The 18,284-nt window shown below is 49.8% G+C and overlaps 1 protein-coding gene across 1 annotated transcript in view; it reads right to left on the bottom strand.

Annotated features, from left to right (window-relative positions):
• The window catches only part of ATP1A3 (ATPase Na+/K+ transporting subunit alpha 3), a 67,365-nt gene that overhangs the window by 40,537 nt on the left and 8,544 nt on the right, over window positions 1-18,284 (bottom strand). Inside the window, exons 4-11 of the mRNA XM_048502323.1 lie at window positions 16,992-17,195; window positions 16,758-16,871; window positions 12,128-12,262; window positions 10,724-10,841; window positions 9,214-9,482; window positions 6,308-6,506; window positions 5,377-5,486; window positions 4,675-4,809 (exon numbers count right to left, since the gene is read on the bottom strand). Coding sequence (XP_048358280.1) covers window positions 4,675-4,809; window positions 5,377-5,486; window positions 6,308-6,506; window positions 9,214-9,482; window positions 10,724-10,841; window positions 12,128-12,262; window positions 16,758-16,871; window positions 16,992-17,195 — 1,284 coding nt within the window. The remainder of the gene's footprint in view (window positions 1-4,674; window positions 4,810-5,376; window positions 5,487-6,307; window positions 6,507-9,213; window positions 9,483-10,723; window positions 10,842-12,127; window positions 12,263-16,757; window positions 16,872-16,991; window positions 17,196-18,284) is intronic.

Below are 18,284 nucleotides of genomic sequence, written 5' to 3'. Positions count from 1 at the left end.
TCCTGCAGAGAGTCCCTCTGCCGTTGGGGGTGGAAGAGACACCCATCCATTTTCTTTTCCCAGGCAGGGAGGGGGGCGCCAAACTCAGGTTTTGTCCCCGGGCGCCAGTTTGCCTAGGTACGCCCCTGTGGGGGGGTATCCAACTCAGGTTTTGCCCAGGGTCAGGTTTGCCTAAGTTCGCCTCTGCCCCCTTTGCTGAGGGGGGGCTGGCGAGGGAACCTGTTACTAAAATTTTTGGATCCCACCACTGCTCAGAGGGCTTTCTAAAAAACGATAGGGCAATTTCAAAATGGCAGCCTCGCAAAATAAGGGCAATCTGTTTCGTTTTGTTGACAGGGAATTCAGGCTGGATCAAAGAAAGATCTCCCTCACGGGACGCAAAACTAAGACATATAGAATTCACCGCCACTGGAACCGAGAACGAGAAGGGTTGCCATTTCTGGATTGAGAACTACCTAGAGCAGGGGTGGCCAATCTATGGTGCTCCAGATGTTCATGGACTACAATTCCCATCTGCCCCTGCCAGCAGGGCCAAGCCATGTAGTCCATGGACACCTGGAGTACCACAAGTTGGCCACCGCTGACCTAGAGATTTGGGAGTGGAGGAACCTGGGAAGGGCAAAGTTTGGAGGGGGGAGGGCCTCAACAGGCCATAGTAGTCCACCCTCCAGAGCAGACATTTTCTCCAAAGGAACTTGTCTCCGTTGTCCAGACATCGATTTTGATTCTGTGAGACCTCCAGGCCCTGGCTGGAAATTGGCAACCCTAAAGACGACCACTTGTTTAAATGGCCTTCACAAAAGCAGCTGACTCATTTGTGGAGGGGTAATCTATCAACGGCGGAAGCGCATGACAGACAAATGGAACTATGGTCAGGAAACCTGAGGGGGAAGGGGACGGGGGAGGGATTGGGGAAGAACAGAGATGGAAAGCCGTCATTTCCAGAAGATTTTTTGCAGAGGCAGGGGGGACCTTTCTCATCTGGTATCAGAGACAACAATATTCTGCATTTTGGAGAACTTCGGAGAACTCCATTTATGTTATTACACTTGCAGCAGCCCTGCAATGATAGGATCCCCCCACCCCCACCCCCACCCCAGATTGCAGAGGGGAAAGAGAGGCGGGCGTTGCCAACACCATGCAATGAGTTTGTCACAGAAGTGGTCTTTGAACGAACACTCTCTGTGCTGGGGATCATTAGGAAAGGAGTTGAGAATAAAACTGCAAGGATTGTCATGCCCTTATATAAAGCCGTGGTGCGACCGCACTTGGAGTCCGGTGTTCAGTTCTGGTCGCCACATCTCAAAAAGGATATCGAAGAGATAGAAAAAGTGCAGAGAAAGGCAACGAGGATGATTGAGGGATTGGAGCACCTTCCTTATGAGGAGAGGCTGCAGCGTTTGGGACTCTTCAGTTTGGAGAGGAGACGGCTGAGGGGGGATATGATTGAAGTCTATAAAATTATGCACGGGGTAGAAAATGTTGACAGAGAGAAATTGTTCTCTCTTTCTCACAATACTAGAACCAGGGGGCATTCATTGAAAATGCTGGGGGGGAGAATTAGGACTAATAAAAGGAAACACTTCTTCACACAACGTGTGATTGGTGTTTGGAATATGCTGCCACAGGAGGTGGTGATGGCCACCAGGAGGTGGTGATGGTTCCCTCGCCAGCCCCCCCCCCCGCTCAGCAAAGGGGGCAGAAGCGTACCTAGGCAAACCTGAGCCCTGGGCAAAACCTGAGTTGGATGCCCCCCCCCATGGGCAGCCACCCCATCACGACCCCAAAATTTTTTTTGCACCAGGTCATTTCTAAATCATCATCCCATTATAGAAAATGCCCCAACTCACAAATCTGAACACAGCAATGGTGAAACACACAGGTTCTTTGATAGAGACTGGTGAGATAAAAGGTACGAAAGGCTGAGAATAAATGAATTGCTGTACCTGAAAGGGATTAACCCAGTTCAGGGAGTTACATTATTAGTTGCAATTGCTATATGGAACCTTCACGTTCAAAGGCAGTAGGCCTCTCGGGGAGGCGAGGGCGTGGAGATGGGAAAGTGGACCCAATTAGTTACCCCCTCTCGGCACACACAAATAATTAGTAAGCCACTCTCGGGAACTGGTGAGAACCTGCTGGATCCCACCTCTGGTTAGATGTGGCCACGGTTCTCTCCCAGAGAAGAAAGTGCTAGAGAACAGGTCTCTGAGACAGCTGAAGGGAGTGTGTGACAGCCATTTTGAGGAAAAAGGAAAAGTTACGTGAAGGAAGATTCTGGAAGTGGGGGAGTCAATGCTGTAGTGTTACATATAGGTGAACATGAAGAGAATATTAAGGCCTGACAGAGAGGAATTTGTAGAGGTTTCTAGGTATGGGTGGAGCGCGTCATTCACCAAAGAAACGGGTCACACATGGCCATGGCTCTTGCACAGAGAAGAAAGTTCTAGAGACTGGGCCTTCAAGAGAGTTGAAAGGAATGTATGGCGGCCATTTTGAGCAAAGAGAACAGTTACGTGAAGGAAGATTCTAGAAGTGGGAAAGTCAATGCTGTAGTGTCACATACAGGTGAATATGAAGAGAATGTTAAAGCCTGTCAGAGGGGAAGTTGTAGAGGTTTCTAGATATGGCCAACGTGCGTCAATCACCATAGATTGCACAGAGAAGGCCCATGGCCCTTGCACAGAGAAGAAAGTTCCAGAGAATGGGCCTTCAAGAGATCTGATAGACATGTATGGCAGCCATTTTGAGCGAAGAGAAAAGTTACGTGAAGGAAGATTCTGGAAGCGGGGGAGTCAATGTCGTAGTGTCACATATAGGAGAACATGAAGAGAATATTAAGGCCGGTTAGAGAGAAGGTTGTAGAAAATCACATAGTGAAGCTCAGATAGGAGTGGCAGAGATTTTGTGGAAGCAGCTGCACTGCTATTTTGCATATCTATGCTCAAGCTGAAGGGCTGCCAATTCCGGGTTCGGAAATTCCTGGGGAGGGGGAGTTCGGGAAAGGGAGTGAGCTCAACGGGGATGTGTAGAAATAGCGTTCACACTCAGAAGCCGCTATTTTCTCCAGGGGAACTGATTTTTGTAGCTTGGGAACCAGTTGCAATTCAGAGAGCTACAGGCCCCACGTGGAGCTTAGCTGCCACCCACTAGCAATACCCTAAGGTGACCAGATTGTCACCTTTTTAAACCGGGACCAGGGTGGGTGGGCGCACGCGCGGCCGCAGGAGCGCACTGCCTTTTGGGGCGCTCCCCGGTTTCCCGCCCTGTGACAGAGTGGGAAAAGGGGAGTGTCCCAGAAGGCAGTGCGGCAGCCTTCCAAAAATCGGGACAGTAAAAAAAAACCCCGCAGGACGCGGGACAAATTGGTTTAAGGCGGGACTGTCCCGCCAAAAGCGGGACGTCTGGTCACCTTGCAACATATGAGCATTCAGCACAACATTAGCGAGCTGTTTACATTACATACAAACGGTGCAGACATGGGCTCCCTCCACACAATGGAGGATGTAGCTTTTTAAGGGTATCCAACTACACGGATGGAGTCTGCAACTTCATGAGGAGACGTCATGACACAGAGGTCTCTAAAAGTACACATGGGGCAGATAGAGTGGATGTGGACATTTTTTTTCCCCCGTCTCTTCTCAAATACAAGGACTCAGGGGCATCCAAGAGAGCTGACAGGCGGTAGATTCAGGACTGAGACAAGGAAACACTTCTCTACACAGAGAGTCATTATAATGTGGAAATTTCCTGCCAGAGGATGCAGCAATGGCCACCGGCGCAGAAACCTTTAAAAGGGGATCTGACGGATTCATGCAAGTTAAGTCTATCCGCAGCTATCCACCATAGTGACCAAAGCAGGGGTGTCAAACTCATTTTTTACGGGTGCCGAATATAACATAAGTGTGACTAGTCAGGCTGGGTCCTGGGGGGGGGGGGCAGTGGGGCTACCTCGACGGGTGAGCCCCCAACAGGTTGACATTGAAGGCTGGCATAACTACCTCAGCTTGAGAGGGCTTATCAGGCCCGTGAGGCAGCTGAGGCAACTCTCCTCCCTCTCAATTTGGCCTGGTGAGCCCGCAAGGGAGTCTTGCTCAAGTGGTTCGCAGGCCTGATAGGTCCTCTCAAGGGGCCAAATCCAGCCCTCGGCTGGCATGTTTTGACACCCCTGGAACCTTCATAATCAGAGGCAATAAACCTCTGGAGACCAATGCCAGGAGGCAATATCAGGAGAAGATTTTGGCCTCTAAGCACTGCTTGTTGGCCCTCTTGGGCTACTACATGAGACACAATGTTGGACAAGGTGGACCACTGGTCTGGTCTAGCCAGAGGCGTATCTAGGAAAAATGGAGCCCGGAGACAAAATCTGGATTTTCCGCACCCCTCCCCTCCCACAGGCGCCCAGGTCTACCACCCAGAGCCCAGGTCTACAGCCTGGAGCACGCACTGGCATCCAGGTCTACTGCTTGGAGCCGACACCAGCGTCCAGGTCTACCGCTCGGAGCCATTGCCGGCATCCAGGTCTACCACCCGGAACTGGTAGCGGTGCCCAGGTCTATGTGCACCCGGGGACATGGGTTACCCCATGTCCCCGTAGGCAGTACGCCCCTGGGGTCTAGCAGGATTCTTCTTATGTTCGTTTTGAGGTCAGCCAAACAGCCGGAGAGTCCATACCTGGTATTTGTTGGTGGAGTTGAAGGGGATCTCGGCCACTTTTTTGTTTTTCTCTCTCATGAGTTTGACGGATCCAGACGAGAGCTCGATGCATTTCAAAAGGGCCGACTCCGAAGCATCTCCGGCCACATCACGCTGTGAGACGGACGGGGAAAAGGACTGTAAACACGAACCTCAAACAGGACTCCACTCACTCGCTGCATCCTTTTGCTGGGCTGGAAGGCACAGCTATCTTACAGCCTCCCCGGCCTCAAGTTCCTAACCTTCATATGATTGTTTGCTTCGAAAGAAGAAGAAGATTTCTACCCCGCCTTTCTCCCTTGTAAACAAACTCCTGTCCCTTCCTCTCCCCACAACACACACCTTGTGAGGTAGGTGGGGCTGAGAGAGTTCTGAAAGAACTGTGGCAGGCCCAGCTTCACCCAGCACGGGTGTAAGAGTGAAGAAACAAATTCGGTTCACCAGATAAGAGTCTGCCGCTCGTGTTGGAGAAGTGGGGAATCAAACCCACTTCTCCAGATTAGAGTCCGCCTGCCCTTTCTTAGTCACCACACCACGATGAGAGAAATTGAAGCAGGTTTCCTTCCACCTTACTTTCCCCCAAAGAACACCTCGGCCCCCTTTTCGCAGCTTGTCCCCCCCACCCCACTTTCCCCTCCACCTACATACTTTCCCCGAGAGGTCTGGGTATTTTGCTCTTACCTTAAGGATCGGCACGTTTTCCTGACCTCCTTTGAACACCGCTCGATTGCAAAGACCCGCAATTGTGGATAAGGCCACCCAGGTGGGAGAGCTCTTGTCAAAGGCTGTGCCTGTAAGGAAGAGGGAGGGAGATTAAGAAGTGTCAAAGAGGAGAAAGACAGCGGAGTGTGCATGCCCAGGAAAGCGAAAGAAACAGAAGATCCCAAAGGTTAAACTGTGATTCTGGTGGGTTTTCCGGGCTGTGTGGCCGTGATCTGGTGGATCTTGTTCCTAACATTTTGCCTGCATCTGTGGCTGGCATCTTCAGAGGTGTACCACAGAGGGAAGTCTGTCACACACTGTGTAACTTCACTCTTCCCTCTGTGACTTCCCTCTGCGGTACACCTCTGAAGATGCCAGCCACAAATGCAGGCGAAACGTTCGGAACAAGATCCACCAGACCACGGCCACGCAGCCCGGAAAACCCACCACAACCCAGTTGAATCTGGCCATGAAAGCCTTCGACAATATGTGAAGAAGAAGAAGAAGAAGAAGAAGAAGAAGAAGAAGAAGAAGAAGAAGAAGAAGAAGAAGAAGAAGAAGAAGAAGAAGAAGAAGAGGAGGAGGAGGAGGAGGAGGAGTTTGGATTTATATCCCCCCTTTCTCTCCTGCAGGAGACTCAAAGGGGCTGACAATCTCCTTGCCCTTCCCCCCTCACAACAAACACCCTGTGAGGTAGGTGGGGCTGAGAGAGCTCTGAGAAGCTGTGACTAGCCCAAGGTCACCCAGCTGCCGTGTGTGGGAGTGTACAGGCTAATCTGAATTCCCCAGATAAGCCTCCACAGCTCAGGCGGCAGAGCTGGGAATCAACAGTAAAACAGTGACTTCTTTGCCTGAGAAGAACCAAGGACTTCCCATGAACTATTCCCCCCCCCCCCCCCCCAGCCCTTACCAGTCTGGTCCTCGGTGGTGTCAGCTTCATGGATCTGGTTGTCAAACCACATGTGGGCAACCGTCATGCGGTTCTGCGTCAGGGTTCCCGTCTTGTCCGAGCAAATGGTGGAGGTGGAGCCCAGAGTCTCCACGGCTTCCAGGTTCTTCACCAAGCAGTTCTTGCGGGCCATGCGCTTGGCGGTCAGCGTCAGGCACACCTGGCGGGAGGGCAAAAGTCAAGGGGAGGCCGACTGCCGGGAAGCGTCCCAATCAGGAGGCACCAGAATTTGAAAGGGCAGACGGAATTGACAAAGCTGGACCACTCCCCACACACAAAACATTCTGTCCTTTGGATAGTCAACCCAATAGAGGAGGGGCTGTGGCTTAGAGGTAAAACATCTGATTGGCAAGCAGAAGGCCGCAGGTTCGATCCCCGGCACCTCCTGTTAAAATGACCAGGGGGCAGGGGATGGGAAAGAATTCAACCTGGAGCCCTGGAGAGCGGCTGCCAGTCTGGGCAGGCAATACTAACTTGACTGGACCAAGGGTCTGATTCCGGACAAGGCAGCTCAGAAGCGTAGCTGCAATGAGGGCATCTGAGGCAGTTCACCCCGGGTGCTGCCATTGCAGTCACGTAGCGGGGGCGGGGTAAATCGGGGGCGGGGCAAATCGGGGGCAGGGCAGGGTGGGAGGGGGAGCACAGGCAGTTCATGCTCCGGGCACATTTCCCCCTCCCTTCGTCACTGAGGTAGCTTCATATGTTCAACATCAGAACCCAGGTCCCCCAGGGATATTTCAGGCCCCTTTCCCAAAACTCCAGCTTCCATTAAAATTTCTAAAAACCCTAGTCATTTCTAATCTTGATACTTATATGGGGAGATGAAGCAAGCCTTTATTGGCATAGACAGCAGTACAACAATAATAAAAAACAGATTAAAAAGCATATACAATACAGGATATACATGTTAGGCCGAAGGAAATCTACTGGCGTTTAGTAATTTCCTGGAGAAAGTCTGCTACTATCATACAGAGAGAAGGATCAGGGTTGTCCAACAAGTAGTGTAATCTAATTAAATCGGGGAGATGGGGTAAATGTAAGGGAGTGAGATTCACATACTTGGATCTGATTTCCTTGAATCTGAGACAGTGTCGTAATTGGTGGGCCAGAGATTCAACTGAGCCATCGTTACATGGGCACAATCTTTTAGCCTTTTCTTGCTTATTAAATCTGCCATGTAACAAGGCAGAAGGCATAACATTAAACCTCATGGAGAAATGTAGCATTCTGCCCAGATCCCACCTGCTAAGGACCCCGTGTCAGGACAGGAGGCTGACTGAAAAGCACTCAAGCGCTTGAAAAGACAACTTCCTCCCTTTTATGCAACGTGAATTCAGGACTTCCTTGGTCTGCAGTGCGAGAGCTAGATTCAAATCCAGCAGCACCTCAGAGGCCAACAAGATTTTCAAGGCTTCCTCTGTCAGGTCTGTGGGCTTGTGGGTCAGACCACCGGAAGACCCACAATAGCCCGTTGATCCCGGCTGTGAAAATCTTTAGCAATACGTTAGAGTTGGGGTGTCAAATGCCTCCCCTTGAGTGGGCTGATTAGGCTCACGAGCCACCTGAGGCAAAAAAAAACCCCGTGGGCTCACCTGGCCAGATGTGGAGCAGGTGTGTGTTTCGGCTGGTTTGTGAACCTGGTAAGGCCTATCAAGGGGTTCTGATTTGAGCTGGCAAGTTTCCTGCAAGATCTCTAGCGGAGGTAGCCATACACACACACACACACACACACACATACACACCGGGCTGGAGGGCCTGCTGGGGGCTCACCAGCCAAGGAAGCCACCCCTTCCTCAGACCCGGCCCGATCAAGTCACATTTATGTCCTATGCATCCCTCATAACAAATGGGCCAGACACCCCTGCATTAAAGCTCTGAATCTTAAAAGCGTATACCTCGAAAACTGTGTTGGTCTCCCAGGCACTACTGGATTCCAACCTAGCTCGGGGTTTTATTTATTTTATTTATTTTTTAATTTATGATTTAAATTTAATAGACCGCCCACCCCCGAAGGGCTCTGGGCAGTGTACAACATTTTAAAACTAACAGTAAACAGGTAGATAACATGGAGCCTTAAAACCATTATTTCAAACCCCAAAGTACTACCGTGTTTCCCCGAAAATAAGACAGTGTCTTATATTAATTTTTGCTCCCAAAGATACGCTATGTCTTATTTTCAGGGGATGTCTTATTTTTCTGTGTTCTGTTTGTCGGGCATGCTTCCAAACAAAAACTTTGCTACGTCTTACTTTTGGGGGATGCCTTATATTTCGCACTTTAGCAAAACCTCTACTACGTCTTATTTTCCGGGGATGTCTTATATTCAGGGAAACAGGGTACTACTACTACTACTACTACTACTACTACTACTACTACTACTACTAATAATAATAATAATAATAATAATAATAATAATAATAATAATAATAATAATAATAATAATATGGTGCTGATCATACAGTACATGTCACGGAGGCTGGGTTAAGATGATATTCCAGCATGTCAGTTGGATAACAGGAGTCGAAACCTTTCTATGGCTGTTTCCTGCCCGCCCCCCCTCCACCTCCACCACCAAAGGCCTGGTGCGGGGGTCTGCAACTTGTGGGTCTCCAGACGCTCATGGGCTACAATTCCCATCAGCCCCTGCCACCATGGGGGTGATGGGAATTGTAGTCCATGAACATCTGGAGAGCCACAGGTTGCAGACCCCTGGTGGAACAAAGCTGTTTTGCAGGCCCTGCGGAACTCCTCAAGTTTTCCTATTATGGGCACCCTTTGCCACTGTGATTCTCTCGTCTCCAAATCTGTGGTTATGTGACTAGAGAACCCATTTAGTGGGAATTCCTAAAGGGGAATGCAGTACTTACGGTGACTGTAGCCAGAAGACCTTCGGGGACGTTGGCCACAATGATGCCGATGAGGAAAATGACCGCTTCCAGCCAGGAGTAGCCCAGGATCAGGGACAGGACGAAGAAGGAGACCCCCAGAAAGACGGCCACGCCCGTGATCAGCTGGATGAAGTGCTCGATCTCAACGGCAATGGGGGTCTTCCCGACCTCCAGGCCCGAGGCCAGGGTAGCAATGCGGCCCATCACAGTGCGATCGCCCGTGGCAACGACGACGCCACGTGCCGTGCCTTGGAGGGAGAAAGGACAACTCTGCAGGTCTCCGCACTACAAACTGTTGTTTACTTATTTAACTCGTCTCCACCCTGCCGTTCTCCCCCAACAGGGACCCCAAGTGGCTTACATCGTGTCCTCCATTCTATCCTCACAACAACCTTGTGAGGTAGTAGGTTCAGCTGAGAGAGTGAGCTTCCAGGGCAGGAGTGGAGATTCGAACCTCAGTCTCCCAGCTACTACACCATGCTGACTCTCTTGGTTTTATGCTCATTTGCTATATCTAATATCATGACCTCTCCCAAAGAACCCCGGGAATCTTTATTCAGGAAGACTGAAAATTATCTGTTAGAGATTCCTCCCTTTCCCACAGTTCCCTGGGAAAGAGAACGGCTTTCAATGATGACAGGACCCAAGGAATTAGACCTAATGTATGAGTCTTCCATTCACACCCTGGCAGGGACGGAGCGAGGGGTAACTGCGCCCTCTGCACATGCACGCCCTGTGCCCCTCCAAGCCCCTGTCCGCCCCCGGAAAACTCCGGAATGTCCCCGCTACACCCCCGCAGGTGTGCGCGCCCGGTGCATCACACACACCCCTGTCCCCTTGGCGCTATGCTGCTGCATCCTGGTAGATTGTCTTAGACTTCACCTAGCCCAGTGGTGGCGAACCTTTGGCACTCATAAGAACATAAGAACAAGCCAGCTGGATCAGACCAGAGTCCATCTAGTCCAGCTCTCTGCTACTCGCAGTGGCCCACCAGCTGCCTTTGGGAGCTCACATGCAGGAGGTGAAAGCAATGGCCTTCTGCGGCTGTTGCTCTCAAGCACCTGGTCTATTAAGGCATTTGCAATCTCAGATCAAAGAGGATCAAGATTAGTAGCCATAAGATTGGTAGCCAGGCGTATGTGCATGGTGAATGTGTGCATTGCCCCTGTTCACACAATGTAGCGGCCATGTCTATTGGAAGGATCATGGGTGGACATTCCTGTTATGCATGGCTGGTGGGCTTTTGATGTTATGGACTACAGATGTTATGGACTACAGATGTTATGGACTACAATTCCCATCAGCCCCTGGACTACAGATGTTATGGACCACAGATGTTATGGACTACAGATGTTATGGACTACAATTCCCATCAGCCCCTGCCAGCATGACGGGAATTGTAGTCCATAACATCTGGAGTGCCAAAGGTTCACCACCACGGACCTAGCCTGTCTATACTCTGCCTCTCCCTTACAGGTTACGGTCATACCTTCCACACAGTTAGTTGAGAAGAAGGTGATATTCCTGGTTTCCAAGGGATTGTCGTGGGTGCAGTCAGGGGACCGTGTTTGTGGCTCTGATTCACCAGTCAAGGAGGAATTATCCACCTGGGCAGAAAGGGAACCACACACATAGTTAAAAACTACTCTAAACAAGGACCGATTCGTCAAAAGCTTTCCACTCAGTCTCTTTTTAAACCTCAACACAGAATTCACATTTCAGATTTTCAAACTGTGCAAATGTTGGAAAATCTAAGGGTCTCCAGTCCCCCACATTCAAATTTATCATTTGTACAATGGAAAAGGCAGTATATGACTATTTGGTTAAATGAATAACAAATCCGTTTTGAATTGTGGGTTCCACACTAGAATCATTTGACATGTTACAAAATTGGGCACCCAGCTGATATAGTTCAGTAGGGTTTTATAGCTGTTTTACCACTTGTATAGGCTCATTCCGCACATGCAGAATAATGCACTTTCAAACTGCTTTCAGTGCTCTTTGAAGCTGGGCGGAATGGCAAAATCCACTTGCAAACAGTTGTGAAAGTGGTTTGAAAATGCATTATTTTGCGTGTGCGGAAGGGGCCATATATAGTGTATTGTTGTATATGGTCCCACATTTGTATATTTTAACTGATGGAATCCTATATTGTAATGGCCTTTGGCTACAAACAATAAAGTGTATGGTATGTTACCATATTCCCAACAGAAGGTAAGATACAATTCTACAGGAGAACTTCCTGATGAATTGTGCAATTAAAATAAATATCTGATTCTTATACATTAAAATGTTCCCAACCCCTCCTTCCTAATAAGGAAGAGACCGAAATATCTTCAGAACAGAACTTTCTGCCCAGAAATGTCTGATGCTGCTATTGTGATGCTAATTTGAATCATCTCACTTGATGCCCAAGAAATTGGGGACATTCCGTCTCCGAAGGGGGTATCCTGATCGCCTCTCTCTATTAGGTTTGGTTAACAAAGAAGAAGAAGAGGAGGAGGAGGAGGAGGAGGAGTTGGGCTTATATCCCCCTTTTTCTCCTGTAAGGAGACTCAAAGGGGCTGACAAACTCCTTCCCCCTTCACAAGAAACACCCTGAGAGGTAGGTGGGGCTGAGAGAGCTCAGAAGAACTATGACTAGCCCAAGGTCACCCAGCTGGCGTGTGTGGGAGTGCACAGGCTAATCTGAATTCCCCAGACAAGCCTCCACAGCTCAAGCGGCAGAGCGGGGAATCAAACCCGGTTCCTCCAGATCAGAGTGCACCTGCTCTTAGCCACTACGCCACTGCGTAGTGAGAACCCTTTGCAACTCTTACAGTGTTTGTTCCAGGTGCTTCATACTTCAGGAAGCCCTTTGGGGGGGGAAATCCCACAAACCCATGGGCCTCACCTTGCATCCATGAGCTGAGATGATTCTCAGATCAGCTGGCACTCTGTCGCCACCTTTCACTTCGACCAGGTCCCCAACCACCACGTCTTCGGCATTCAGTTGCATCTTCTCACCTTCCCTAATGACCAGGGCTTGCTGTAAAATAAAAGTGGCAGGCAGGTACAAATTCAGGGATTCTCCGCTACTGGTATCCTAAATCATATTGCCCTAGAGTAGCGTTCCCAAGAGGGACCAAAGTCACAGGACTGCTGCTTGTACCAAACGACAATTGTCACTTTATCAGTTCATAGCTCGTTTAAAAAGATGCTTTTGAGATTGTTTATTTCTGCCCCCAGTTTGCAAATGTGGGGATTCAAAAATCAGGATGCCATCTGCTGAGTTTGTTTATGAGCCAGGATGTTCACCCACATCTAAAAGCAACACTGTCCACTAGAGATCCAATTACCCTTTCTGCACAGTTCTCTTAAAACATTTTGAGGCGGGAAATAAAATGTTTCCTCCATGGAGTTCTACATTGTTTTCACCTTCAAACATTTTATTTCCAGCCTCAAAAGGTTTTCGACGACTCCCCTTTTCAAATGATTCTTGAGCCTGAAATGTTTTCAAAACGTTTTCACTTGCTGGGTATCTCTCTTTGAAACATTTTCCGCGCCTCTGGGCAGTCCCTGAACTTCTGTTGTATGAGTTTGTTCCCTTTCACCTGTCTGTTAGATCATTTCTGCAAGTTTTTTTTTAATTGAGGGGGGGATAATCTTTGATGCATCAAAGCGCAGAGAACTGCAGAATGAGGCTATGAACCAATGAAGCATCAATTCAACTATGAACTCCAGTAAAAGGGGAAAACAACACTAGCATCCATGAATTGTTTCCAAGGAAGAAGAGGAAGAAGGAGGAGGAGGAGGAGGAGGAGGAGGAGGAGGAGGAGGAGGAGGAGGAGGAGGAGGAGAAGGAGAAGGAGAGGGAGAAGAAGGAGAAGGAGAAGAAGGAGAAGAAGGAGAAAGAGAAGAAAGAGGAGGAGAAGAAGGAGGAGGAGGAGGAGGAGGAGGAGAAGAGTTGTATTTATATCCCCCCCTTTCTCTCCTATAGGAGACTCAAAGGGGCTTACAAACTCCTTTCCCTTCCCCCCTCACAACAAACACCCTATGAGGCAGGCGGGGCTGAGAGGGCTCAGAAGAACAGTGACTAGCCCAAGGTCACCCAGCTGGCGTGTGTTGGAGTGCACAGGCTAATCTGAATTCCCCAGAAAAGCCTCCGCAGCTCAAGTGGCAGAGTGGGGAATCATCCGGTCCCTTCAGATTAGAGTACACCTGCTTTTAACCACTACACCACTGCTGCTCCTAAGGAATAAGTGCAGGCAGAAGAGGGGGGGATTGAAAATGTTTTCCAAACATTTTCCACATGTTTTAGCAGATTTGGGCAGAAAGGGCCTCAGACTTTTTTGAACTTCTGGAGCAGCGGTTCTCAACCTGTGGGTCGCGACCCCTTTGGGGGTCGAACGACCCTTTCACAGGGGTCGCCGAAGACTCTCTGCATCAGTGTTCTCCATCTGTAAAACGGATAAATGTTAGGGCTGGGGGTCACCACAACATGAGGAACTGTATTAAAGGGTCGCGGCATTAGGAAGGTTGAAAACCACTGTTCAGGAGTATTATTTGGCATTTTCAAGCATCCCTGTTTTCCTCTATGGCTGATTTTGCACAGTAAAAACGCCCCGAGCTATTTAGCCATGGCTGCTGTTGACTTTGCACTGCTCCCCGATTCTCCTCCACTTGCACCGTGAGGTCTTTGACAATGTCTTCTATGCATGCGCGGACAACCTGTTTCCCGCATTCTGGTTGGCTGAAACTCCCCCTCCCGCTCCCCCCCCCCCCACTCACTTTTACCAATTTAGTTTTAAATGACTCTGCACAAAACAGGCACTGGGAATCGGCACCCTCCCCTCCCCCCGTCTAAAATCCCTGCATGTGCGAGGGAATCGTGGCACTCCAACACGCACACATCCGGTCTGAACTCCTTGATTGTGCGAGGGAATCGCCGTCCTCCCGTTCGCAGTGCCTTCACATGACGCTTTTCTGCAAGGTTTCTCCAGGTTTTTGCGAGGTTTTCCCCTCTGTGTTTTTTATTCTACTGCAAGGGGGAAGGAGAAGGCTCATTGGGGAAGGTTCATTGGAGGGACGGGCCAGTGCAGCGAGGCAGGGAAAATGGCCTCGTTTTGCTGCCGAGGAGTTTTCACTGCAGCGGAAGCCACCAGAGCAACAGAGGGGCATTCCAAAAAGTCCTCAACCTTTGCAGTTCTGGAAAGTCCCGGAGCAAAGCCACTGCTGCGGAGCGGCGCTGGGGAAACAGCGTGGCAGAAACACTGCAGTGCCAAGAGCTGCGGGGAACTCCCCATCGCGCCGGGGCATTCCCCGTGCCAACAACGGGGCATTTTTAACGTGCAAAATCAGCCTATCGTGACTGTACGAGAGGTGGTTTCAAAGGCTTCCAAATTAAAATTCTGCTGCTTCAAGCCTGCAGTGTGGTTGTACTGGAGGCATGAAAGAAAAGGAAAACATTCCTAGGTAGCGGCTAAGTTTACCCTCTAGCAACGCACACTCCCTAACCAGTGGTGGGATTCAAATAATTTAACAACCAGTTCCGGTGGTGAGATTCAAGCAGAGGTGGGATCCAGCAGGTTCTCACCAGTTCCCGAGAGTGGGTTGCTAATTATTTGTGTGTGCCGAGAGGGGGTTACTAATTGGGTCTGCTTTTCCGTTAGAAATTCCATTAGGTCCCAAAATCATAAGGTCCTGTTGTTTCCTATGTGGCTGGTTAGCGAAGGGAGAAAACGGGATAATTCTCCCTGTTGGGCTGTTTTAAAAACATGTTTCAGAAATATGGTAAAGTCCCTTGTTTAAGGAAAGTATATTTCTTTTGATTTCTAGAAACACTGCACCATACTGCCTCTCAACTATGGTATGCCGCAGTTCAAGAATTAACCAGTTCGCTCACTCTGTGCATGACAACACAGTGACAACTCCAGAACACCCAGGCTGACTACAAGAAGTGTGTTAGGCAGAGGTGGGATCCAGCAGGTTCTCACAGGTTCCCGAGAGTAGATTACTAATGATTTGTGTGTGCCGAGAGGGGGTTACTAATTGGTGATTTTGCCACGTGATTTTTGCCTTAGTTACATCCCTCCACCTCTCTCCAACAGTGCATGTTAACGCAGAACTCTGAAGCCAGCTCTAGCAGGAGGTGCACCGCTGCAGTGTCGTGGCAGCTCTCGGGGCGCCTCGCGCAGCATTCGGCTTCCCCCCCCATCAGGACCGCACAGTGGCTGCTGGCCCTCTTGCCATAGCCTCGCCCAGGAATGCCCCGCCCCTGGAATGCCCGGCCACGCCCCCGTCGTGTCCCGCCCAGCCCCATTGGCGCTACGCCACAGTTTGAATCCCACCACCATGGGAACCTGTTACTAAAAGTTTTGGATCCCACCACTGGTGTTAGGACATCAGCAGAGGTTTGGGGCAACTCTCCTTTCTTTGATCGCTTGTACCATTCATTTGCTGCATTACAAACTTCAGATTGCAAAAATATTGATTGCCAGCTGAAAAGAAAGCACGCCGTCTGAGAATAAAGTACTCTTTGCAATCAAGAACAGAACAATAGACAAATTGAGTTCATCGGGGTGGGGCCAAAATGGAATTTGAGGAGGGGTTCACGTAGAGAAGCCAGACTCGAATCTGAAGGCATTAGGGGTGGAGCCAGGCTAGAATCCAGGGGTTTTATGGGTGGAGCCACACTAGAATCCAGGGGGACCAGGGGGAGGAGCTACACTAGGATCTGGAGGGATTGGGGGAGAACTAGGCTAGAATCCAGAGGAAACAGGGGAGGCCCCAAACTTGATCCTGAAGGCATTGGAGGAGAATCCTGGCTGTTCATGCAACAGCAGCCTATCATCATCTGGTGAGCCAGGCAGAATTTTGAGCCTATTGCCTTTGCAGACCCTAATATCGGCTACTGGCTATGTCAGGCAGAAACCAGAGTAGGAACTTAAAGCATTATGCTAAAAGAGTCAGGCTAAACCCCAGCCGCCATTAAGGGCGGCGCTCACTAGAACCTGGCGGCGAGGAATCACACTAGAATCTGGAGGCATTGGGGGAGGGGTCACACTAGAATCTGGGGGCATTAGGGGAGGGGTCACACTAGAACAGGGGTAGGGAACCTGCGGCCATGCTGACAGAGGCTGATGGGAATTGTAGTTCCTGAACATCTGGAGAGCAGCAGGTTCCCTACCCCTGCACTAGAATCTGGAGGCATTAGGGGAGGGGTCACACTAGAATCCGGAGGCATTAGGGGAGGAGCCACACTAGAATCTGGAGATATTGAGAAAAGCCAGGCTAGAATCCAGAGGAATTAGGGGAGGCCCCAAACTAGATCCTGGAGGCATTGGAGGAGAATCCTGGCTGTTCATGCAACAGCAGCCTGGCATCATCTGGTGAGCCAGGCAGAATTTTGAGCCTATTGCCTTTGCAGACCCTAATATCGGCTACTGGCTAAAACACTGCTGATTTAACAAGTGAAACCCAGTTCTACACGGTTGCAATTGGCTAGCAGTCCTATCGGTACACTCCTTACTCCCAGTTCGTACCTGAGGCACCATGTTCTTGAAGGACTCCATGATCTTAGAGCTCTTGGCTTCTTGGTAGTAGGAGAAACAGCCCGTGATGATGACCACAGCAGCCAAGACAATACCGAGGTACAGCTGCAGAAGGGTGGGAGCAGACACAGGAAGCTAGAATCTTGGAAGCCTCATGAGATTCCCCCATTTTACCTCATTTCCTCTCCCCGCTCCCAGATACCCATAATGCATTGCAGCACTTACATTGTCCCCAGATGGGTCATCCTCCGTCCCAGCTTGGATGCCGTAGGCCAAGAAGCAGAGGATAGCTCCGATCCACAAGAGGATGGAGAACCCTCCAAAGAGTTGGCGGCAAAACTTCACCCATTCGGGAGTGGTGGGTGGTGGGGTAAGGGCGTTGGGGCCATCGCGAGCCAGGATCTCTTGGGCTTTGCTGTGGGTCAGACCCTGGTGGGGAGACAGAAGTGAATTATTTCACGAGCCCGTGATGGAGCCATCCATGCCACCTTCACCTGCACTGTTCGTTCCTTCACCCTTCCAAGGATTTCTCTGCACAACCTCAAAGGAGTCATGAAGACCACTTGAATCCTGCCTCGGGAAATGTACCACGTTTCAGGCCTCGGCTTTGTGGAACCTGATGCAGTGATGTTTACTTCCAAAAGGTGAACAGAAATGGCAGCTGGGACAGCCTTAGGAACCCTCAGCCAACTTCACAGAGCCGACTTGCTTCTTTTTAGAGAGCATGTATGACCACTCTCTTTCCAAGTAAGTCGCAGTGATGTGCTAAAACACAGGTGTCAAATTCGCGGCCCTCCAGATGTTATGGACTACAGTTCCCATCATCCACTGCCAGCATGATGCTGGCAGGGGATGATGGGAACTGTAGTCCATAACATCTGGAGGGCCGCGAATTTGACACCTGTGTGCTAAAACATCCCTGGGTAAGGTTAGCCCAGGAGCCCTCTGTCGCAGAGCGGTGAGCTGCAGTACTGCCATCAAAACTCTGCTCCCAACCTGAGTTCAATCCCGACGGAAGTCGGGCTCAGGTAGCCGGCTCAAGGTTGATGCAGCCTTCCATCCTTCTCAGTAAAATGCGTACCCAGCTTGCTGGGGGTAAAGTGTAGATGACTGGGGAAGGCAGTGGCAAAACACCCTGTAAACAAAGTCTGCCTAGTAAACATAGCCATGTGACACCATCCCATGCAGAGGTGGGATCCAGCAGGTTCTCACTAGTTCCCGAGAGTGGGTTACTCATTATTTGTGTGTGCCGAGAGAGGGTTACTAATTGGGTCTGCTTTTCCGTTAGAAATTCCATTAGGTCCAAAAATCATGAAGTCCTGTTGTTTCCTATGTGGCTGGTTAGCGAAGGTAGAAAACGGGATAATTCTCCCTGTTGGGCTGTTTTAAAAACATGTTTTAGTAATATGGTAAAGTTCCTTGTTTAAGGAAAATCTCCTTCTTTTGATTTCTAGAAACAAAATTAAGTATTTGAAAGTATTAAGTATTTGACAGGTAGTCAATTAGAGGTAAAAGTAG

The sequence above is a fragment of the Sphaerodactylus townsendi genome, linkage group LG06, assembly GCF_021028975.2.
Source record: "Sphaerodactylus townsendi isolate TG3544 linkage group LG06, MPM_Stown_v2.3, whole genome shotgun sequence".
Lineage (NCBI taxonomy): Eukaryota > Metazoa > Chordata > Lepidosauria > Squamata > Sphaerodactylidae > Sphaerodactylus > Sphaerodactylus townsendi.
This window is presented reverse-complemented; position numbering and strand designations above follow the sequence as displayed.